This window comes from Cryphonectria parasitica (assembly GCF_011745365.1).
Source record: "Cryphonectria parasitica EP155 unplaced genomic scaffold M406scaffold_8, whole genome shotgun sequence".
Taxonomy (NCBI): Eukaryota; Fungi; Ascomycota; class Sordariomycetes; order Diaporthales; family Cryphonectriaceae; genus Cryphonectria; species Cryphonectria parasitica.
In genome coordinates, this window is record NW_024468916.1 from 1,473,371 (window position 1) to 1,489,091 (window position 15,721).

General features: G+C 55.6%; 6 protein-coding genes across 6 annotated transcripts; 3 read left to right on the plus strand and 3 right to left on the minus strand.

Moving 5' to 3' along the window:
- Positions 1-388: 388 nt before the first annotated feature.
- Positions 389-2,325, minus strand: M406DRAFT_342331 (Ran-binding-domain-containing protein; the record flags this gene model as incomplete). The annotated part of the gene is made up of 2 exons (XM_040921763.1): positions 389-2,051; positions 2,111-2,325. The coding sequence occupies 2 exons, from the start codon at positions 2,323-2,325 to the stop codon at positions 389-391; spliced, it is 1,878 nt and encodes a 625-aa protein (XP_040772535.1).
- Positions 2,326-3,158: 833 nt separating this feature from the next.
- M406DRAFT_353157 (uncharacterized protein) lies at positions 3,159-4,431 on the plus strand (the record flags this gene model as incomplete). The annotated part of the gene is made up of 2 exons (XM_040922744.1): positions 3,159-3,503; positions 3,567-4,431. Coding segments are annotated over exons 1-2 (1,194 nt in total), but the record flags the coding sequence as incomplete, so codon positions are not given.
- A 113-nt stretch (positions 4,432-4,544) lies between these two features.
- On the plus strand, positions 4,545-5,791 carry M406DRAFT_357780 (G1 to S phase transition protein 1). Its single transcript, XM_040923770.1, has 2 exons — positions 4,545-5,412; positions 5,487-5,791. The coding sequence occupies exons 1-2, from the start codon at positions 4,570-4,572 to the stop codon at positions 5,550-5,552; spliced, it is 909 nt and encodes a 302-aa protein (XP_040772537.1). The 5' UTR covers positions 4,545-4,569; the 3' UTR covers positions 5,553-5,791.
- A 620-nt stretch (positions 5,792-6,411) lies between these two features.
- Positions 6,412-7,984, plus strand: M406DRAFT_357781 (mitochondrial 2-oxodicarboxylate transport protein). The gene is made up of 8 exons (XM_040923771.1): positions 6,412-6,461; positions 6,542-6,598; positions 6,684-6,706; positions 6,764-6,774; positions 6,831-6,860; positions 6,917-7,000; positions 7,086-7,722; positions 7,798-7,984. Exons 2-8 carry the CDS (start codon positions 6,553-6,555, stop codon positions 7,870-7,872), a joined length of 906 nt encoding a protein of 301 aa, XP_040772538.1. The 5' UTR covers positions 6,412-6,461; positions 6,542-6,552; the 3' UTR covers positions 7,873-7,984.
- A 725-nt stretch (positions 7,985-8,709) lies between these two features.
- Positions 8,710-10,320, minus strand: M406DRAFT_333620 (uncharacterized protein; the record flags this gene model as incomplete). The annotated part of the gene is made up of 1 exon (XM_040920858.1): positions 8,710-10,320. The coding sequence occupies one exon, from the start codon at positions 10,318-10,320 to the stop codon at positions 8,710-8,712; it is 1,611 nt and encodes a 536-aa protein (XP_040772539.1).
- Positions 10,321-11,565: 1,245 nt separating this feature from the next.
- Positions 11,566-12,500, minus strand: M406DRAFT_357782 (uncharacterized protein). Its single transcript, XM_040923772.1, has 2 exons — positions 11,941-12,500; positions 11,566-11,840 (listed from the first exon to the last, which is right to left on the minus strand). Exons 1-2 carry the CDS (start codon positions 12,485-12,487, stop codon positions 11,755-11,757), a joined length of 633 nt encoding a protein of 210 aa, XP_040772540.1. The 5' UTR covers positions 12,488-12,500; the 3' UTR covers positions 11,566-11,754.
- Positions 12,501-15,721: the final 3,221 nt, after the last annotated feature.

The following is a 15,721-nucleotide window of genomic DNA, read 5'->3' on the forward strand; positions in this document are numbered from 1 at the left end:
ACAAGTCTGATTTAACCGGAGCGAAACCCTCAAAATCATTACCGATTCCAGAGCAATGCTTTCGATATCAACAGACCAATTTCTTCAACACCCGCTAATGTATCAGCCTTTTCAGTTTGTGACTCTTTAATTACTTTTGTTCTTTGTGGTCTATTTCTCTCTTCTTTCTTTCCTTCTTTAACATGATGAAATGGCCTGCTGGACCAAACACGAGTACGCCAACATCCTCCTACACAATTTACTAAGTAGAGATGAATAAATTCAAGTACATGCTGAGAGAGGTCGCATCATGAATCTATGACATAATGAAAGAGAAGGAAGAAAACAAACCCTCTGCTGCAAGCCACAACACGCTGTAAATGCCCATGAAATCTAAACGCTATGCTATTCACTTTGTAGGGGTATCAGTGTAAGGATCAAAGCCAACGCGCCTCTTCGCCTCGCTCCGGACCTTCCACCGCTCCTCCCCATTCATGCCCGTAGTGGATGTCTCTTCTAGAAAGAATGATAAGATGTAGTCCGGAATGGAGAGGTGTGCTGCCTGCTGAAACTCCTGCAGACTGGTGAGCCGGACTAGCATCTCCATAAGCGACAGCGACGACGTAATCGAGCCAAAAGGCGACCGCGCCATGAAATTAGCATCGCGCTGGGCGTGTGGCTTTTCAACGTCTCGAGATGTTGTTGGGGTGCTGGAACGGCCGGTGACATCCGTCGTAGAAAGATTCTTCATCTGTGCGAGGAGGTTCGCGTCGACTGACGAGCGTTGCGATGGAGAGGGTCGTGCTTGCTTGATCATGGGCACAGAGTCTTCGCCCCCCATGTTGTCCTCATCTTCATCTTCTGGGTTGGATGACGATTCATAGTCATTGTCCTCCGTGAAAACCTCGAGGGCCAGCCACTCAGGGTCGAGATGCGGTGGGAGGTGCATCGCAAGGGGGTGCTGCTGCTGCCCTGCTGAGGCTCTGGTCTCGCGAGGCTCGCTCTCCTCCCGCAGCTGACGGTCAATTTCGTCTTGTTCATCTGACGTGATGCTGTCCGAGTCGCCGATAGTTTTCATTGAGATATGGCTTCCGGGTGTCATGATTTGTTCAGTAATGTCAGCGGCGGTCGGAGCCCTCGTGTCCCGCTTCAGCAGGAGGATGGGATTATTGCCAGCCTCATCAGCATTCCCAATGTTGAGGATCCTCCCACTATCAGTGTAGAAAATCTTGGCCACCTGATGAATGGGAATCGACTCTCGAATCCCTGCCTGCGGCATATCATCATAGGGGCGAGCCCTTGCGTCCTCTTCATGCACCCTACCATCATCTAGGTCTTCAATGATTTCTAGATGGTACGAATACTCATCTGGTCTGCCAGACATCTGCTGTCCCGGAGATGAATTATCCTGGCTGGAGACGACGGAGTGTGCAGGGCGTGGAACATAGCCTAGCGCAGGGTCAAAGTGCCAGGCCATGGGTGTCCTGCAGAGCGTCACCCGAGCCTTGTGTAGTACTTCCTGCCATATCGGCCGTCTTTCGCCAGGCTCGAAGCCGTATGGCTCGTCCTTCAAGGGGGTCCCCGAACGAGATGCGTCGGGAGTGACCGGCCTGGGAGGCTCTGACTTGCCTCGCTGCGGTGCACAGCTGGTATGGCCGACGAATAGCATGTAGAGCGACAGGCAAAAAGAAGGGCCGATTTGCACAGGTCTTGTGGGGTCTCGTGCGAACTGGGTGTCTCCAAGGTTAAGAAAGAAGCTTGCCTGAAGGAAACGCGAAGGAGATATGCCGGACGGCAGCGACGAGGCGAACGTCTCACCCGAAGCAGTGATGGCCAACTGCAGCGTGGGTATGTCCTTCTCGATCCTCGCCAGGAGCTCTTTGATCGCACGGATGATGGCGAGGAGTTCAGCATGGTGGGCTTCGGCCGTCGCGGCCGTCGTTCTAAGCTGACGAGAGGCCTCCTCCGCGAGCGCAGCACTCTCGAGCCGCTTGCCGAGAGCGACAATGTCGCGATGGAGAGCTTTTGCCAGCGGAACGGCTGACTCTAAGAACACATTACCACGGCCAGACCTGTCACACTGGTTAGCGTCCTGATCTCATGCCCGACTTGGATGCTCTGAATGACTCACTTGAATTCTATCAAGTCTATGACCGGTGACAGGATCTTGATCTTGCTGTTCAGCTGGTCCTGCAAAGACTTGAGTTCAGTGCGCAATGCGCGGTCGTCGATGCTCTTGAGCAGCCTAGAGCACTGCCCGATGGCATAAGTCGAGGTGAGGGCTATGCCGCTTCGAATGGCATAGTTGACGGCCTGCGCGCCGAACCGAGCCAGAAGGGCGTCCATTCCGGGACTGGTCTGGGACTGGTCGGCCTCTTTCGTTGCCTTGGGTTGTCCTGGATGGCTGGCCTTGCAGACTTCAGGACTCCCCGTATGTATGCGTCTAATAGGTGATCATTTAATCTTACCTCATTGCTTTTTGAGGAAGAAGATGAGTGAAGAAGATGCTTCACCTGGAAGCTGGAGCCAACCTCAAGGCAAAATCTGTCTGTGCTTGCCTAGATTTCTTTGGAGTTGGTTGGTCTGCAGTAACAGATAGAGCTACGGCTGTACACTATCAGGCCCCCCTGAGAAGTGTATGGAAAGGTGTTAGTGATCTTTTTACAGGTACTACTATGCTGCTCTCAAGTATCCAGCCTGCCAGCTTGCCTAGGTGCTTGGGGCAGCTTGCAGGCCTAAGCCCACCACAATGATGCTGTGGCGGGGTCAGGCCCCTCCTGCCATTCTACAACTAAGACCCCGCCGCCACAGCAAAGTCTACCACAATCAACTGCCCAACCTATTGTCGAAATTTTGCCAATTTCTCAAAGCTTGAAGAGCAGAAAAACTTAGGCAGCAATTAGGGCATCCAGCCGGCTTGAGTCACTTACTGTCCTGCACTGCCTACGTGCTGTTCCACTACCGAAGCAACCCAGACAGGGCTCTGTATTCTTCACTACCCAACCGCCAACCTGAATCCCTGTGTCGAGTTGAAGCAGTTTCTTTTAAAAGACCCGCCTAAACCACCCCACCGTATCAAGCCTCGCAGCCCCGCCACGGAAGAACCTCCTGTCTGACTTGCACCCCTCCTTCGCCTTACCTCTTCAAACCACCACACCGTCCGTTACACCCACACCCCCCAAGAAGATCCAAAATGTCCAACCTCAACTCGTGGGAGGACGACCCTGCTGCCCAGGACGAGAATCTGGCGCAGCAGGCCCAACAGATGAACCTGGGCAACAATCAAGGTCAACAGTCCTTCCGCCCTGGTGCCTCGACCTTTACGCCTGGAGCAGCTACCTTCCAGCCAGGCCAGCCCTATGGAGGTGGCTATGGCGTGCCGCAATACCAGCAGGGCTTCTACGGCGGAAATCAACAGGCCTACTACCCTCAGTACGGCGGTCAACAAGGCTTCAACCAATATGGAGGGCAGGGTGGCTACGGCAACGTCTACGGGCAGCAGGCCCAGTACAATCAGGGCTACGGTAGGGAACCCGACAAGACGCGACTCAACTCTGCAATCAGGCAACCCGCTGACCTGCACACAGGCCAGTACCAGAACTATCAACAGGGGCAGCAGCAGCAGAAGCTTCAGCAGCAGCAACAGCAACAACAAGCCCCGAAGCAGACCCCCACCATTGCTAAGCGACCGACCGACGCCGCCGCATCTTCCTCCGACCCCAACGCCAATATGACGGTTGTGAAGGAGGGCGGGACCAAGGTACTGAGCATTGGCGGTGACGCCCCCAAGCCGAAGGCTAAGGTCCTGACGATTGGTGGTACGGCGCCTGCTAAGGAAGAGCCGAAGAAGGGGGACGCTGCTGAGACCAAGGAGGAGGCGGCCAAACCTGAGGAGGGTGCTAAGGTCACCGCCGCGAAGGCTATCGAGAAGACCGGTGAGAAAGCTGGCTCGGATAAGGCTAGCTCTGGAAAGACATCGCCCACACCCTCTTCCGGGCGCAGCAGCCCTTCACGAGCCACTGCTGCTGGTGCAAAGGCAGCTCGCGATGCTGCCGCCGTCGAACAGGAGCAAAGCGCCGATGTTGACGATGAGACCCTGAAGGAGATGTACGGCAAAGAGCACGTCAACATTATCTTCATCGGTCACGTCGACGCCGGCAAGTCGACTCTTGGTGGTGCCATTCTTGTCCAGACAGGTATGGTGGACCAAAGAACGCTCGACAAATACAAGAGGGAAGCCAAGGAGATGGGCCGGGAGACATGGTACCTGTCATGGGCGCTGGATCTTACAAATGAAGAGCGATCCAAGGGCAAGACTGTCGAGGTTGGTCGTGGATTCTTCGAGACCGATAAGCGCAAGTACAGTATCCTGGACGCGCCTGGCCACAAGACATATGTGCCAAACATGATCGGTGGTGCCTCGCAGGCAGATGTTGGCATTCTCGTCATCAGGTAAGCAATATCCTAACGGAGCCATCAGGTGGTCTTTGGGAAAGCGAGCATCTCTGCTGACTAGTGTGTGTGTACAGCGCACGAAAGGGCGAGTATGAGACAGGTTTCGAAAAGGGCGGCCAAACGCGTGAGCATGCCATGTTGGCCAAGACTCAAGGTGTCAACAAGCTGGTAGTCGTAATCAACAAGATGGACGACCCGACCGTGGAGTGGTCCGAGGATCGTTTCAAGGAATGCACGACCAAGCTTTCTACGTTCCTGAAGGGCACGGGATACAACCTCAAGACCGACGTCTTCTTCATGCCCATCGCTGCTCAGTCCCTGATGGGCATCAAGGACAGGATACCCGATGGAGTTTGCCCTTGGTACAGCGGTCCCTCCCTGCTCGAATACCTGGACAGCATGCAGGCCCTGGAGCGCAAGCTCAACGCGCCGTTCATGATGGCCATTGCTGGAAAATACCGTGATATGGGCACCATGGTAGAGGGGCGTATCGAAGCTGGTGTCGTGAAGAAGGGAATGAGCCTCGTCATGATGCCCAACAAGGCCAAGGTGGACGCCGCTGCCGTATATGGAGAGCAGGAAGACGAGATCGCGATTGCGCAGTGTGGTGACCAAGTACGAATGCGGTTGCGCGGCATAGAGGAAGAAGACATCCTTCCAGGTTTCGTGCTCTGCTCGCCCAAGCGTCTAGTGCATTGCGTCAAGCAGTTCGAGGCACAGATCCGCATTCTCGATCTGAAGTCTATCTTGTCGGCCGGCTTTAACTGCGTGCTGCACGTGCATGCTGCCATTGAAGAGGTTACGTTTGCTGCACTGCTGCACTCTTTGCAGAAGGGTACCAACCGCAAGAGCAAGAGGCCACCCACGCACGCCAAGAGGGGCGAAAGCATCATCGCCCGCATGGAGGTGACGGGTGCTTCAGGCGCCGTATGTATCGAGAGATTCGAGGACTACCCGCAGATGGGACGTTTCACCTTGGTAAGTAAAAGCTGGCTTCCGATCCCTAACCCTCAGGTCCTTTTCTCTTTCAAAAGCTAATTCTGGGTGTGTAGCGTGACCAAGGACAGACGATCGCCATCGGCAAGGTTATCAAGTTGATTACTGATGACGCAGCTTAAATGCCTTTAGAAACGGGCGAGAAGAGCTATAGATGCGAAAGATCATTGATGGTATGGGAGAAAGAAATCTGAACTGTTCAGCAGGCCAGATAGACTTTCAGAGTCGAGACACGAAAAGAGAGGGAGGCATTCGTGGAGAACTCCTGTATTGCTGAGCCTGGACCAGATGCATTTGCCAATAACACCCTGGCATAATCGCAGCCAAAAGAAGATAAAAGTTATCATATTGTCTAAACCCCTTTCTGTCTTTCTGGGCCATCATGATAATGAAATGCTGCGTCAGTATATAGACCACCAGAGACTCTTTATTGTAGTATATGATGGGCCCATTCGTGTTGGGGCAAATTCTGCCTCCACCGCTATCATCACAGGCGATGGTATCCCAAGTCTACAGCCTCAATATAGGCTTGGCCATGACCAAGATAAGACAGCATCCAACGCTAGCTTGCTGCCAGCCTATTCGGTTTATATCTCATTCAGCAACACTGTATGACAATCTCTTTTCCGACAAAATGCTATGCTCTCGAGCTGTCCATGACATTTAGATTCATAGCCGGGCCAGTTCTGAGAAGATGCTTTGTTGTTGCTCGGGGCAAGGGAATGGAGCTTGACATCGGAATTGTCCATTCGATGTGGGGAAAGAGGCAGGGGTCCTCTGGGCGCATAGATCCGATGCCGCCCTTGCAAGAGGCCCCAAGGTACCGGACACATGGCGCTAGCACAGGCCCAGGGCGAGCGGGATGTTGGGGATTGTGGGGGATTGCACCACTGGCAAACCGATTTTCGCATGCCGATAAGTAGGCTGCTTTTTATCTATAGCCTTTTGTAGCCGGGATATTTCGAATCAACTTCCTTCAACTCCCCCACAACCTCTTGTTGCCCAGTCTCTGCCCCAGTCTCGTGGTCCCTGTGAGTTTTTCGCATCGACATCCCTAGCAGCAATTTCCACCTCTAGTTTGATGCTGACAACGACGACTGTTGCAACTTAGCAGCCTTCAAGATGTCCTCTGACAAGCCTCTCCCCTTCATATACCAGTTCGCCGCCGGTAAGTCACAAGCCACACTTTGTTGATGGTCACCACAGCCTTTGTTTGGGGATTTATGAAAAGCTGACTCGAGTTCTACTTGCAGGCGCTGTTGCCGGTGTGTCTGAGGTATGAGGAATCCCCTCTCTTTCAATTGGGCCTGCTGACATCCCCTTCTGTTCTTAGATTCTGGTTATGTATGTGTTCAAGGAACTGGCGCAAAGACACTGGTGATGCTGATAGCTGGCTTTAGGTACCCACTGGACGTCGTCAAGACAAGAGTGTAAGCTTCATTCAGGGAGGGGAACGAGGATGTCCCTGAGCTGACGAGCACCGCAGGCAACTCCAGACTGGAAAGGGAGCTGGCGCAGACTCCTACAATGGCATGTTTGACTGCTTTTCCAAGATTGTTCGCAATGAGGGGTATGTACATAACCCACGCAGCCGAGGAGCAGCTCAGAGAGGGGAGCGCCCTGCAGAACTGACAATGTAACGCGTCTTTCTCCAGCTTCTCGCGTCTCTACCGAGGCATCACTGCCCCGATTCTGATGGAAGCCCCCAAGCGTGCCACCAAGTTCGCGGCCAACGACGAGTGGGGCAAGTTCTACCGCAAGGCCTTTGGCGCCGAAAAGATGAACCAGTCGCTGTCCGTCCTGACAGGTGCCACCGCGGGCGCCACCGAGTCCTTCGTCGTCGTCCCCTTCGAGCTCGTCAAGATCCGGCTGCAGGACAAGGCCTCGGCTGGCAAGTACAACGGCATGCTGGATGTGGTCGCCAAGACGATCAAGCAGGAGGGTGTGCTGGCCATGTACAACGGCCTGGAGAGCACGCTGTGGCGTCACATCCTGTGGAATGCGGGCTACTTTGGCTGCATCTTCCAGGTGCGCCAGCTATTGCCCAAGGCGAGCGACAAGCGGGGCCAGATGTTCAACGACATCATGGCGGGTACGGTCGGTGGTACGGTGGGCACGATCCTGAACACACCCATGGACGTGGTCAAGTCGCGCATCCAGAACAGCCCCAAGGTCCCCGGTACCGTCCCCAAGTACAACTGGGCCTGGCCTGCTGTCGGCACGGTCATGAAGGAGGAGGGCTTCGCTGCGCTGTACAAGGGTTTCTTGCCCAAGGTGTTGCGTCTGGGTCCGGTGAGTTCCATACATCCTCCTGTTCTTATGAGGTTCTGCTGTTCTTGTTGTTGTTGGCTAACGACGTAATGATAGGGCGGTGGCATTCTTCTCGTGGTCTTCACCGGCGTCATGGATTTCTTCCGAAAGCTGAACGAGGGCAAGGCATAATAGACTGTGGTAGACATGCTGAAACTGCGTCACATGCTGAGCATCGGTCCGATTCTTTCACATAGTTCTGCACCACCCGCCCCCCAACAAAGAGCAATACAGTCAAGAGAACATAGCACGCGCGAGCTATTCGTACGATATCCGGAATTGGAAAAGTTACAGGAAATCATCCTCATTCAGTCGTTTACAGTGACTCCTTTTGAAAACAGGCTGCTGGGGGCTTTGAGTGGCGGAAGAGGCTCTTATGTGGTCGAATGATGATGTTTGTGAGGTCCAATACCAACGAGTCTTATAGGAGCCCGTCGAAACGTACCGAATTTGCTGCCGTGAAAAGAGACAGCCCCCAACAACAGCGATGATGATGGTCATGATGCTGACGATGGTAATGAGCAAAACAGGAGGCAAGGAGAATACGCTCAGGACGGGGGACAAAGATGCGAAAGGGGCCGCCGCGGCCTCACTCCGATCAACCCATTCTCGTGGATGACCCGTCGAGAGTCATGTTTGGGCTTGCCAAAGTGCAGTATGATCTGTACTAAACGCTTATGGAGGGTCCTGAAAGGTGCCAGAGTATCCACAAGTGTGTTCAGGGCGATTTGAGATCAAGGACTTGGAATGAGCCCAGTGATATATATGTACACTCAAGAGGTGAGACCAAGCTGGAACACGACCAAGATTCGCAATCATGTCCTGGAAAGTACAGGATGCTGACATGCCTACCAGCCCCTTCCAGATGCTCATCCTCCATCTTGTTACGAAGAAAATCTCAAAAAAAGAATATATCGAGGACAAATCCCGCCATACTACGCTAGTCTTTTCTTCGTCTTCCGACTTACTTCATTCTCTCACTTGTCTTCCGTTTGCCATAAGCATTATGACGGCATCTTGACCCCTGTGTTTGACGAGATGCTTACCACCCACTTGCTCCCAAAACTCCGCATCCGCCAACCTCCTACACTCAATCTCGCGCCTCCATTCATCCCATCTGTCCTCCCGTACGTACCTGAGCGTCCTCTCAGCAAGCAGCACCTCCCACAGCGAACTCGCCCTGTTCGCCGACTTCTCGCGCCAGGTGACCTGCCGCGTCGCCTCGTTCAGGGCATAGATGCGCCCAGCCGGCATCCACGCCTCGTCCCACTCGTCCGAGTCGACGTACCGCATGACGTCCCCGCTCGGCGTCTGCACGCGCCAGAGCAACGGGTCGTCTCCGTAGGGCACGTCGCCGAGCCAGTCCGCCCCCAGAGACGTGCACGCGGCGTGGTACCGCTTTACAAACTCGACGTACTCGGCGGCGGAGGGCGCTATGGCTATAAAGGTCCTCGCCTCTCGCATGCGGGCGCCGGCCACCTGCCGCCAGAAACAGCCAGCACAGATGGTGGCGCCTAGCTGCTTCTGCTTCTGCTGCTGCTGCTGTTGCTGCCGCTGCCTCTGTTGCTGTTGCTGCGAGGGCGTCTCGCCGAGGAGGGGCTTTTGGGCTTTGGCCCGGAGGTCGGGATACTCCTGTCGCTGCTCTAAGGTCGGCGCAGGATCAGCAGTAGCAGCAGTAGCAGCAGCAGCAGAAGCAGCAGCAGCATCCACCGCCCACTGGGTTTCCAGCAGCTCCTCCAGCGCCTGGTCCACCTGGCTCATGAAGTCCTGGTTGAAATCACGGAGCGTAAAAGCCCAGTCCGTCCTGTTCATACCGACGAGGGCCTTGCCGCAGTCATCGTGCTCCGCGGCGGGCGCTATAGCCTTGCAGTAGGTCGACCGCCTCTCTCGGTGCGAGACGCTCTGGGCAATAAAGTCGGTCACCTTCTGGGTGAGGTCTGCGCGCGGCCGACACCCGCTCAGCCACGAGCCCCCTCGGCACGTCTCGTCGCAGAAGCTCGTGCGCAGGCCGGGATCGGGGTCGTGCAGCATCTGCTCCAGCTCATCTTCTGTGAAGCGCAGGTTGCATCTGGTCGAGGACTCCCACTGGATTATGCCGGCGAGACACGCCTTGCTGGCGTTAAGGGTCCGCGGCGGAATGGAGGCGGTGTCTTCTTGGTCGGATTCGAGACGTTCCAACTCTGCCTCCATCTCGAAGATGAAGGCCTTGTCTGCTGGGATCCTGTGTCGCCATATTGTGTGATGCACCGTTGTGGGACTGGTCGGGCCAGGAGCATACGTTGTGCCGGCACGGTGTCTTCCCGGGTAAAGACTGACTGCAGCCAGGACGATGCGGCAGCCGACCAGGCCGATGCAGAAGCAGAGGATCAGGCGAAGAGTCCACATGAACCGGAATCCCTCTCGACGGTCAGCCACATGCTGCTGTGGCTTTTCATCTTCCTCCTCGACATCCTCGGCGGACGGTATTGGATCATCATGACGGGCCTCCTCCAGGTCGACAGACGACGACTCCTTTTCCCCGTCGTTACCATCCGCGTGCAGCATGCCACTCTTCTCCTCCGTGATCGTAGAGTCCGCCATTAAGTAACCAGGAAGAAAGAAGAAGAAATACGGTAAAAAAAAAAAAAAAAATAAGATAACGGAGAAAGAATGATTGTAGGTCGAGAGAGAGGTCGACAAGATAGGAGCATAAGCGGAGCCAGAGGCTCACTAGGTCGATTCCTTACTGCCTATGGCATCCAGTGAGATTGCTGCGCCCCTTCGCCCCTTAAGGAACCCCTCTGCTGACAGGGGGCCTTGTCGCCATTGAAATCACCGCGGGCGTCTCCAAAAGTGAAGCGAATCCTGTGAGATGAAACCTGGTCGCATCTTTACCTGGGGGCAGCGTAGGTGAGCGAGTACGGAGGACCCAGGCCCCCCATTTTCTTAATTTGCCCACCTTGGCTGGATGATCGAGCTCCCCATATTTTGCAATACATTCCATCCCAGGTGTGAATGGCAAGTATGCACAAGCTTTCTGTCAGGGCCAATCAAGTAAAACGGATTGCGAGATCTGTGGTCCGAGGCTTTCTGTGCAGTGATTATAGTATGAAGGGCAGCGCCTGGGAGTGATCTGATATGGAATACCAGAACCTGTAGCCACAAACAATTTATGCAGGAGATGAGACCTCACTGTACATGGAACAGATATCGGCCATCAATAAGGGCTATTTGTCGGATATACATTGATCTGGAGCAAAAGGAACAGATAAACTACAAAGAGAGCCGGTGCCTTCAAAATGAGCCAAGTGTTCAGGGTTCACAGATAGACCAAGTTTTCAGTAATGGAATACTGGAAGGCTACCGGGCCACCAAAGTCTGCCATTGTTGTGTCGAGGATAAGCCCATGGCTAGCTCTTGGTATAGACATACTGTAGAGGGGATTGGACCAGCTCCTGCAATGACTTTGGTTCAGCAAGAGATTTAATCAAGACCTAATGTCAAAGGGTATGAAATCTCATTGTAATTATACACAGAGATATATGGATATATACATATACAGGCATTGTCCCATGCAGACCCAGGTCTCATGTAACAAGAGACTCGCTCAACGGTGCTGAGCACGTCTTATGAAGTTGTTGCGCTGCTGATTTTTCCTTATTTGACGACTGTAGTGACGGACAGACACAGTCTTCGCGGGGAGCCATGAGAAAGAACCGAGTTAGCCTCCATTTGAGAAATCAAAGGTGCGTTTACCGTGTGAAAGAGGAAGATGTAGTAGACCCAGTTCCAACGCCCCAAATCATACACCAGTAAGGAAAGAGACTGGAGAGAGAGAGAGAGAGAGAGAGAGCGAGAGCGAGGTGTGCGTGTTGCAAGGGCCGAGGGAGCCACCAGCACAGTGATCGAGAGGGGCCTGTCCCGGCTTTTCAGGTTTCGAAGGAGATGATCTAGCAGTCGTTTTTGTTGCCGCGCTCCGAGACAGCCCCGGATGACGAAAGAGAAAAAGGATTTCTGCAGCAAGAAAAAAGCATCTTAGTCAACGTCCTCATTAGGTTGGTAGATATGACGACTCCTGGTAGGATCCTTGCGCATGGCCTGGCCCGAGCCTGTGAATCCAACTGTTGAAGCAGACACAAGACACACATCCCACACGTTAGCATATGATTTTTCATCCCTACAGGACAATAAGGATTCTAGGGCCGCGACAGCGGTACATACCTCGCCCGTGCACACCCTCTGGCGTCCGGAACATGCTGTCCTTCTTCTGCGCCTTGCCGAACTTGCTCTTGTTGTTGAACTCCTGCCACTTGTTCTTCCCCTTCTCGAGCTCCTTGGTCGCCTTGATCTTCTTGAACTTCTTGACCGGCTTCTCTTCACCATCTGCACCCTTGTCCTCGGCCTGCGGGTACACACTCGGCGCGCTCGTCAGGACGATGCCGTTGTTGCTCGTCGCCGAACCGCTGGTGCTTGGAAACCCACCACCAGCAGCTGCTGCTATTGCTGCCGACGACGACGACGGCGTCCCTGGCGTAACCGGGCTGGCAATGGTACCGCCCGCAGACGTCCCATCGGCAGCCTTGCGCTTGTTGGTGGCGGGCTTGATATCCCGGCCCCGCAGCGTCTCGACCATATCGTAGCTCTTGAACTTGACTGTATAGATGGGCTGCGTGCTGCTGCCCGTGACCGCCGTGATCCGCGCCGGGTAGAAGCCCTTGTCGCCTGACACCCACTTTGCCAGGACGGTGTCGTTGACCGCATAGTTCATCTGGACCGGCTCCGCGGCCGCGGCTGCTGCGGCGGCGGCGGAAGCGGCGTTGGCGGCCTCCGTGCGGTCCTTCTCTTCCTGAATCTGCTTCTTGAATGCCGGGTGGTTCTCACGAGACCACTTCTCGGGCTTGGCGGCCGGTGGTGATGGCGGTGGAGGGGGGGCTGCGGCCTGGGCCTGCGCGGGGCGCTGGTGGGAGGGGGCGATGTCGGCGATGGACTCGTTGATCATCTTGACCATCTCCTCGAGCTCGGCCTTGAGCCCGAGGAGCTCGGCGTTCTCTGGCTCATCGTGGAGGGACTGGGAGACGATGTCGAGCTAATCATGGTAAAAGGAGTCAGCAGGAGTGATGCAAAGGAGAAGCAGGCAAATCCAGGCGCGCACAACGTACCTGCTCTTGGTACTGTTTCTTCTCCTCCTCGAGTTGTGACAGCTGCGCACTCATTTTGTGTTGAATCAAGTCCTGGTGCTGTGGTAGAAGAGAAAGAGAGCAAGAGGGAAGAAAATATGTGTACTCGAAAATACGCTTTGGGTACAGATGGTGTGGCCGATAAGTAGTTTCGGTGCCGATGAGGGTGGTTGTTGTTGCTTTAGGAAAGAGTCGATAAAGAGGAAGCCGTCCAAGTTGCCGCCTCGGCCTGGGACTGAACCCCTGCGAACGGACTTGAGTGGCTTAATAAGCCTACCCCCCTTCCCCATCACAAGGCAGGCTTTACGTTCCTCTATGTCCTTTTGGTACAACCATTTTGTTTTGCCCTTTTCCTTCTTTCTTCTTATGTCTTTCCTTCTCCATTTCTCTCTCCTAGAAGACAGACTCACATCACTTGGAGAAGGAACATAACAATACTGATCACTTGCAAATCAACGGAGGAGGACGATGTCATTAATTTCAGCTCTAGACAAATTCATGTGAAAACACCAGGCATAAAATGCACCAGTGTAGAAGGACAAGAAGAGCCAGAATTGGCCCTTGAAATTTGACTCTTCAAAAGAATTGCAGTCTTGGCGTTGTGGTTTTCCCTTCCGTTCGCAATGCTGTAGCTGTAGCTGTACCTGTACCTGTACCTATACCGTACCCAAACGCCGTCTCCATCCATCGTGCCTTTCAGTCTTTGGTATCCCTGAGATTGCTTGAATGTTAAAGATCAACGTAGAAGACAAGACTCCCACGAGGTGTGATATTGCACCCTTGTGATATGATATGAATGATGCACGGCATCGATTTCCTGTCCATCTGGGCCGAGGACGAGGGAGAATGTAGTCCCTGTACCCTTAGTCCGCACTCGTGGCCAAATCCACCAGGTTCTTATCCCACATGCCCCTCAGGATGGCCTGGATCCCCTCGTCCTCCTCGCCGTTGACCAAACTCGCTCCGCTGAGCCGAGACCCGGGCCCCTCGTGCATACTGGCCGCCGCACCGCCGTCGTCATCCGTGTCCAGGCTCGAGGCTGCCCCGCTGTGCCTAGTAGTCGAGTGCGATCGCCTGGGTGTCTCGGGCCGCCGGCCGTTCGTCGTCGCTCCTGCGCCCACAGTCCCCGGCTCTCGGAAGCTCTGGCTCAGCCCAAAGTTCTGCAGGGAGCGCCGGCTCGACGACGATGACGGTGGTGGCGCGCCGCGCGGGATCCGCCTGGCCTTGTCGTTGCCAGGCAGCTGGGCTATGCGGGCCAGCGACCGGGCGACGGGGTTCTGATACCGACGGACAATGTTGTACTCGACGCCGGTGCGCTCGAGAAGCTTGTACACACGCGGGTCCTGACTCTCGTAGCCGGCGCCGCCGAGAAGCGGGCCCGCGACCTCGGCGACCTCAGCCGCGAAGCCGCCTATGCCCGAGTGGCGGTGGCGCACAGGCTCCATGGACGAGCTGGCCCGCTGGAGGTTGATCTTCTGTTGGGTCCGGCTCTTCTCCGATGGGGCGGCCACGCGCCCTTCCTTCCTGGACCGGGCCGTGTTCACTATGGCGCTTGTGATTCCCGTGTCTTCCTGGTCCGTCAGCTCCTCCTCGTTGTCGTCTTCGTGGCGCTGACGACGGTGGTGTTGGTGGCGATGTGGGCCATCGTTGGCATCATCATCATCATCCTCCTCCTCCTCCTCCTCCTCCTCCTCTTCCTCCTCTTCCTCCTCTTCCTCCTCTTCCTGTACCTGTGTAGTTGCGGCAGACAGTCCTGTGTCCGCTGGGCCGGGCAGACCGCCCATCGACTGCGGCCTCTTGCCCGCCCTGGCGGCCGCCTCGGCAGTTGTGTAGAAGGACCCCACAGAGCCCTGTGATGTGATGAACCGTGACGTGACCTCGTCCACGCCGTTGCTACTCGCCACGCCCTGAGGCTGGGCCGAGAGCACTGACAGAGTGCTCGCCGAACGTCTGCTGTCGGGCGAGGCCGCCTTGGCCAGCGCAGTCATGTTAGACATGCTGGTGGTGGCGCTGTGCGATGGGGTGCGTTGGAGTAGCCTCGAGGTGAGATTCCTGCTGTGCTGGGTGATGGGGTCGAACAGAAGCCTCTGGGGCTCCGCTAGCGGTGTCGGCTCCTCGTCCCCGTTGTTGTTGTCTCCGTCATCCTCCGCCGCCGCGGAGCTGCTGCTGCTATTCCTGCTGCCGCTGACGCCACTCGCGTGCGGTACGGGGCTGCCCTGGGCGTGTGCGGAGGACTGGCCGCTGGTGATGACGGAGCCACGGCGCGACAAGTACGGGGAGGCGGAGCTGCTAGCGTCTACCCACTCTTCCACGTCGTCTTCGTCGTCGTCCTGGTCGAATTGGCCGTCGGTGCCGATGTCGAAGTGGACGGCTGACTTGGACGGCTTGAGCTTGCTGACTGTCTTCTCGGAGGAGGATCGCTTGAGCTGGGCGGAGGACTTGCTTCGCCTGCCGACCTCGACGTGGGATTTGTTGCGTTTGAGCGTGGTCTGGGAAGCGTTCTTCTTGAGATTCGTGGCGGAGGGGTTGCGCGACAGCCTCAGGTCGGAGGAGTGAGCCGAATGCTTGCGCTGGTGGTGGTGGTGGATGTTCGAGGCGGAGGAAGAGGAGAAAGTCAACCCGGGGGCGGCAGCAGCGGCGGCGGCGGCAGCGTTTGTGTTTGTGGCGGCGGTGGTGGTACCACGTTCGGGAGAGGGCGACGTGAGACGGCGGTGGAGCTTGGTCGAGGAGGTGGTGGCGTTCTGCTTGGACAGGCCTTTGGAGGAGGGAACTCTTGCATGCATTCGACCACCTGTACCGCCCCCCACATGATGTCTCTGCTGGTG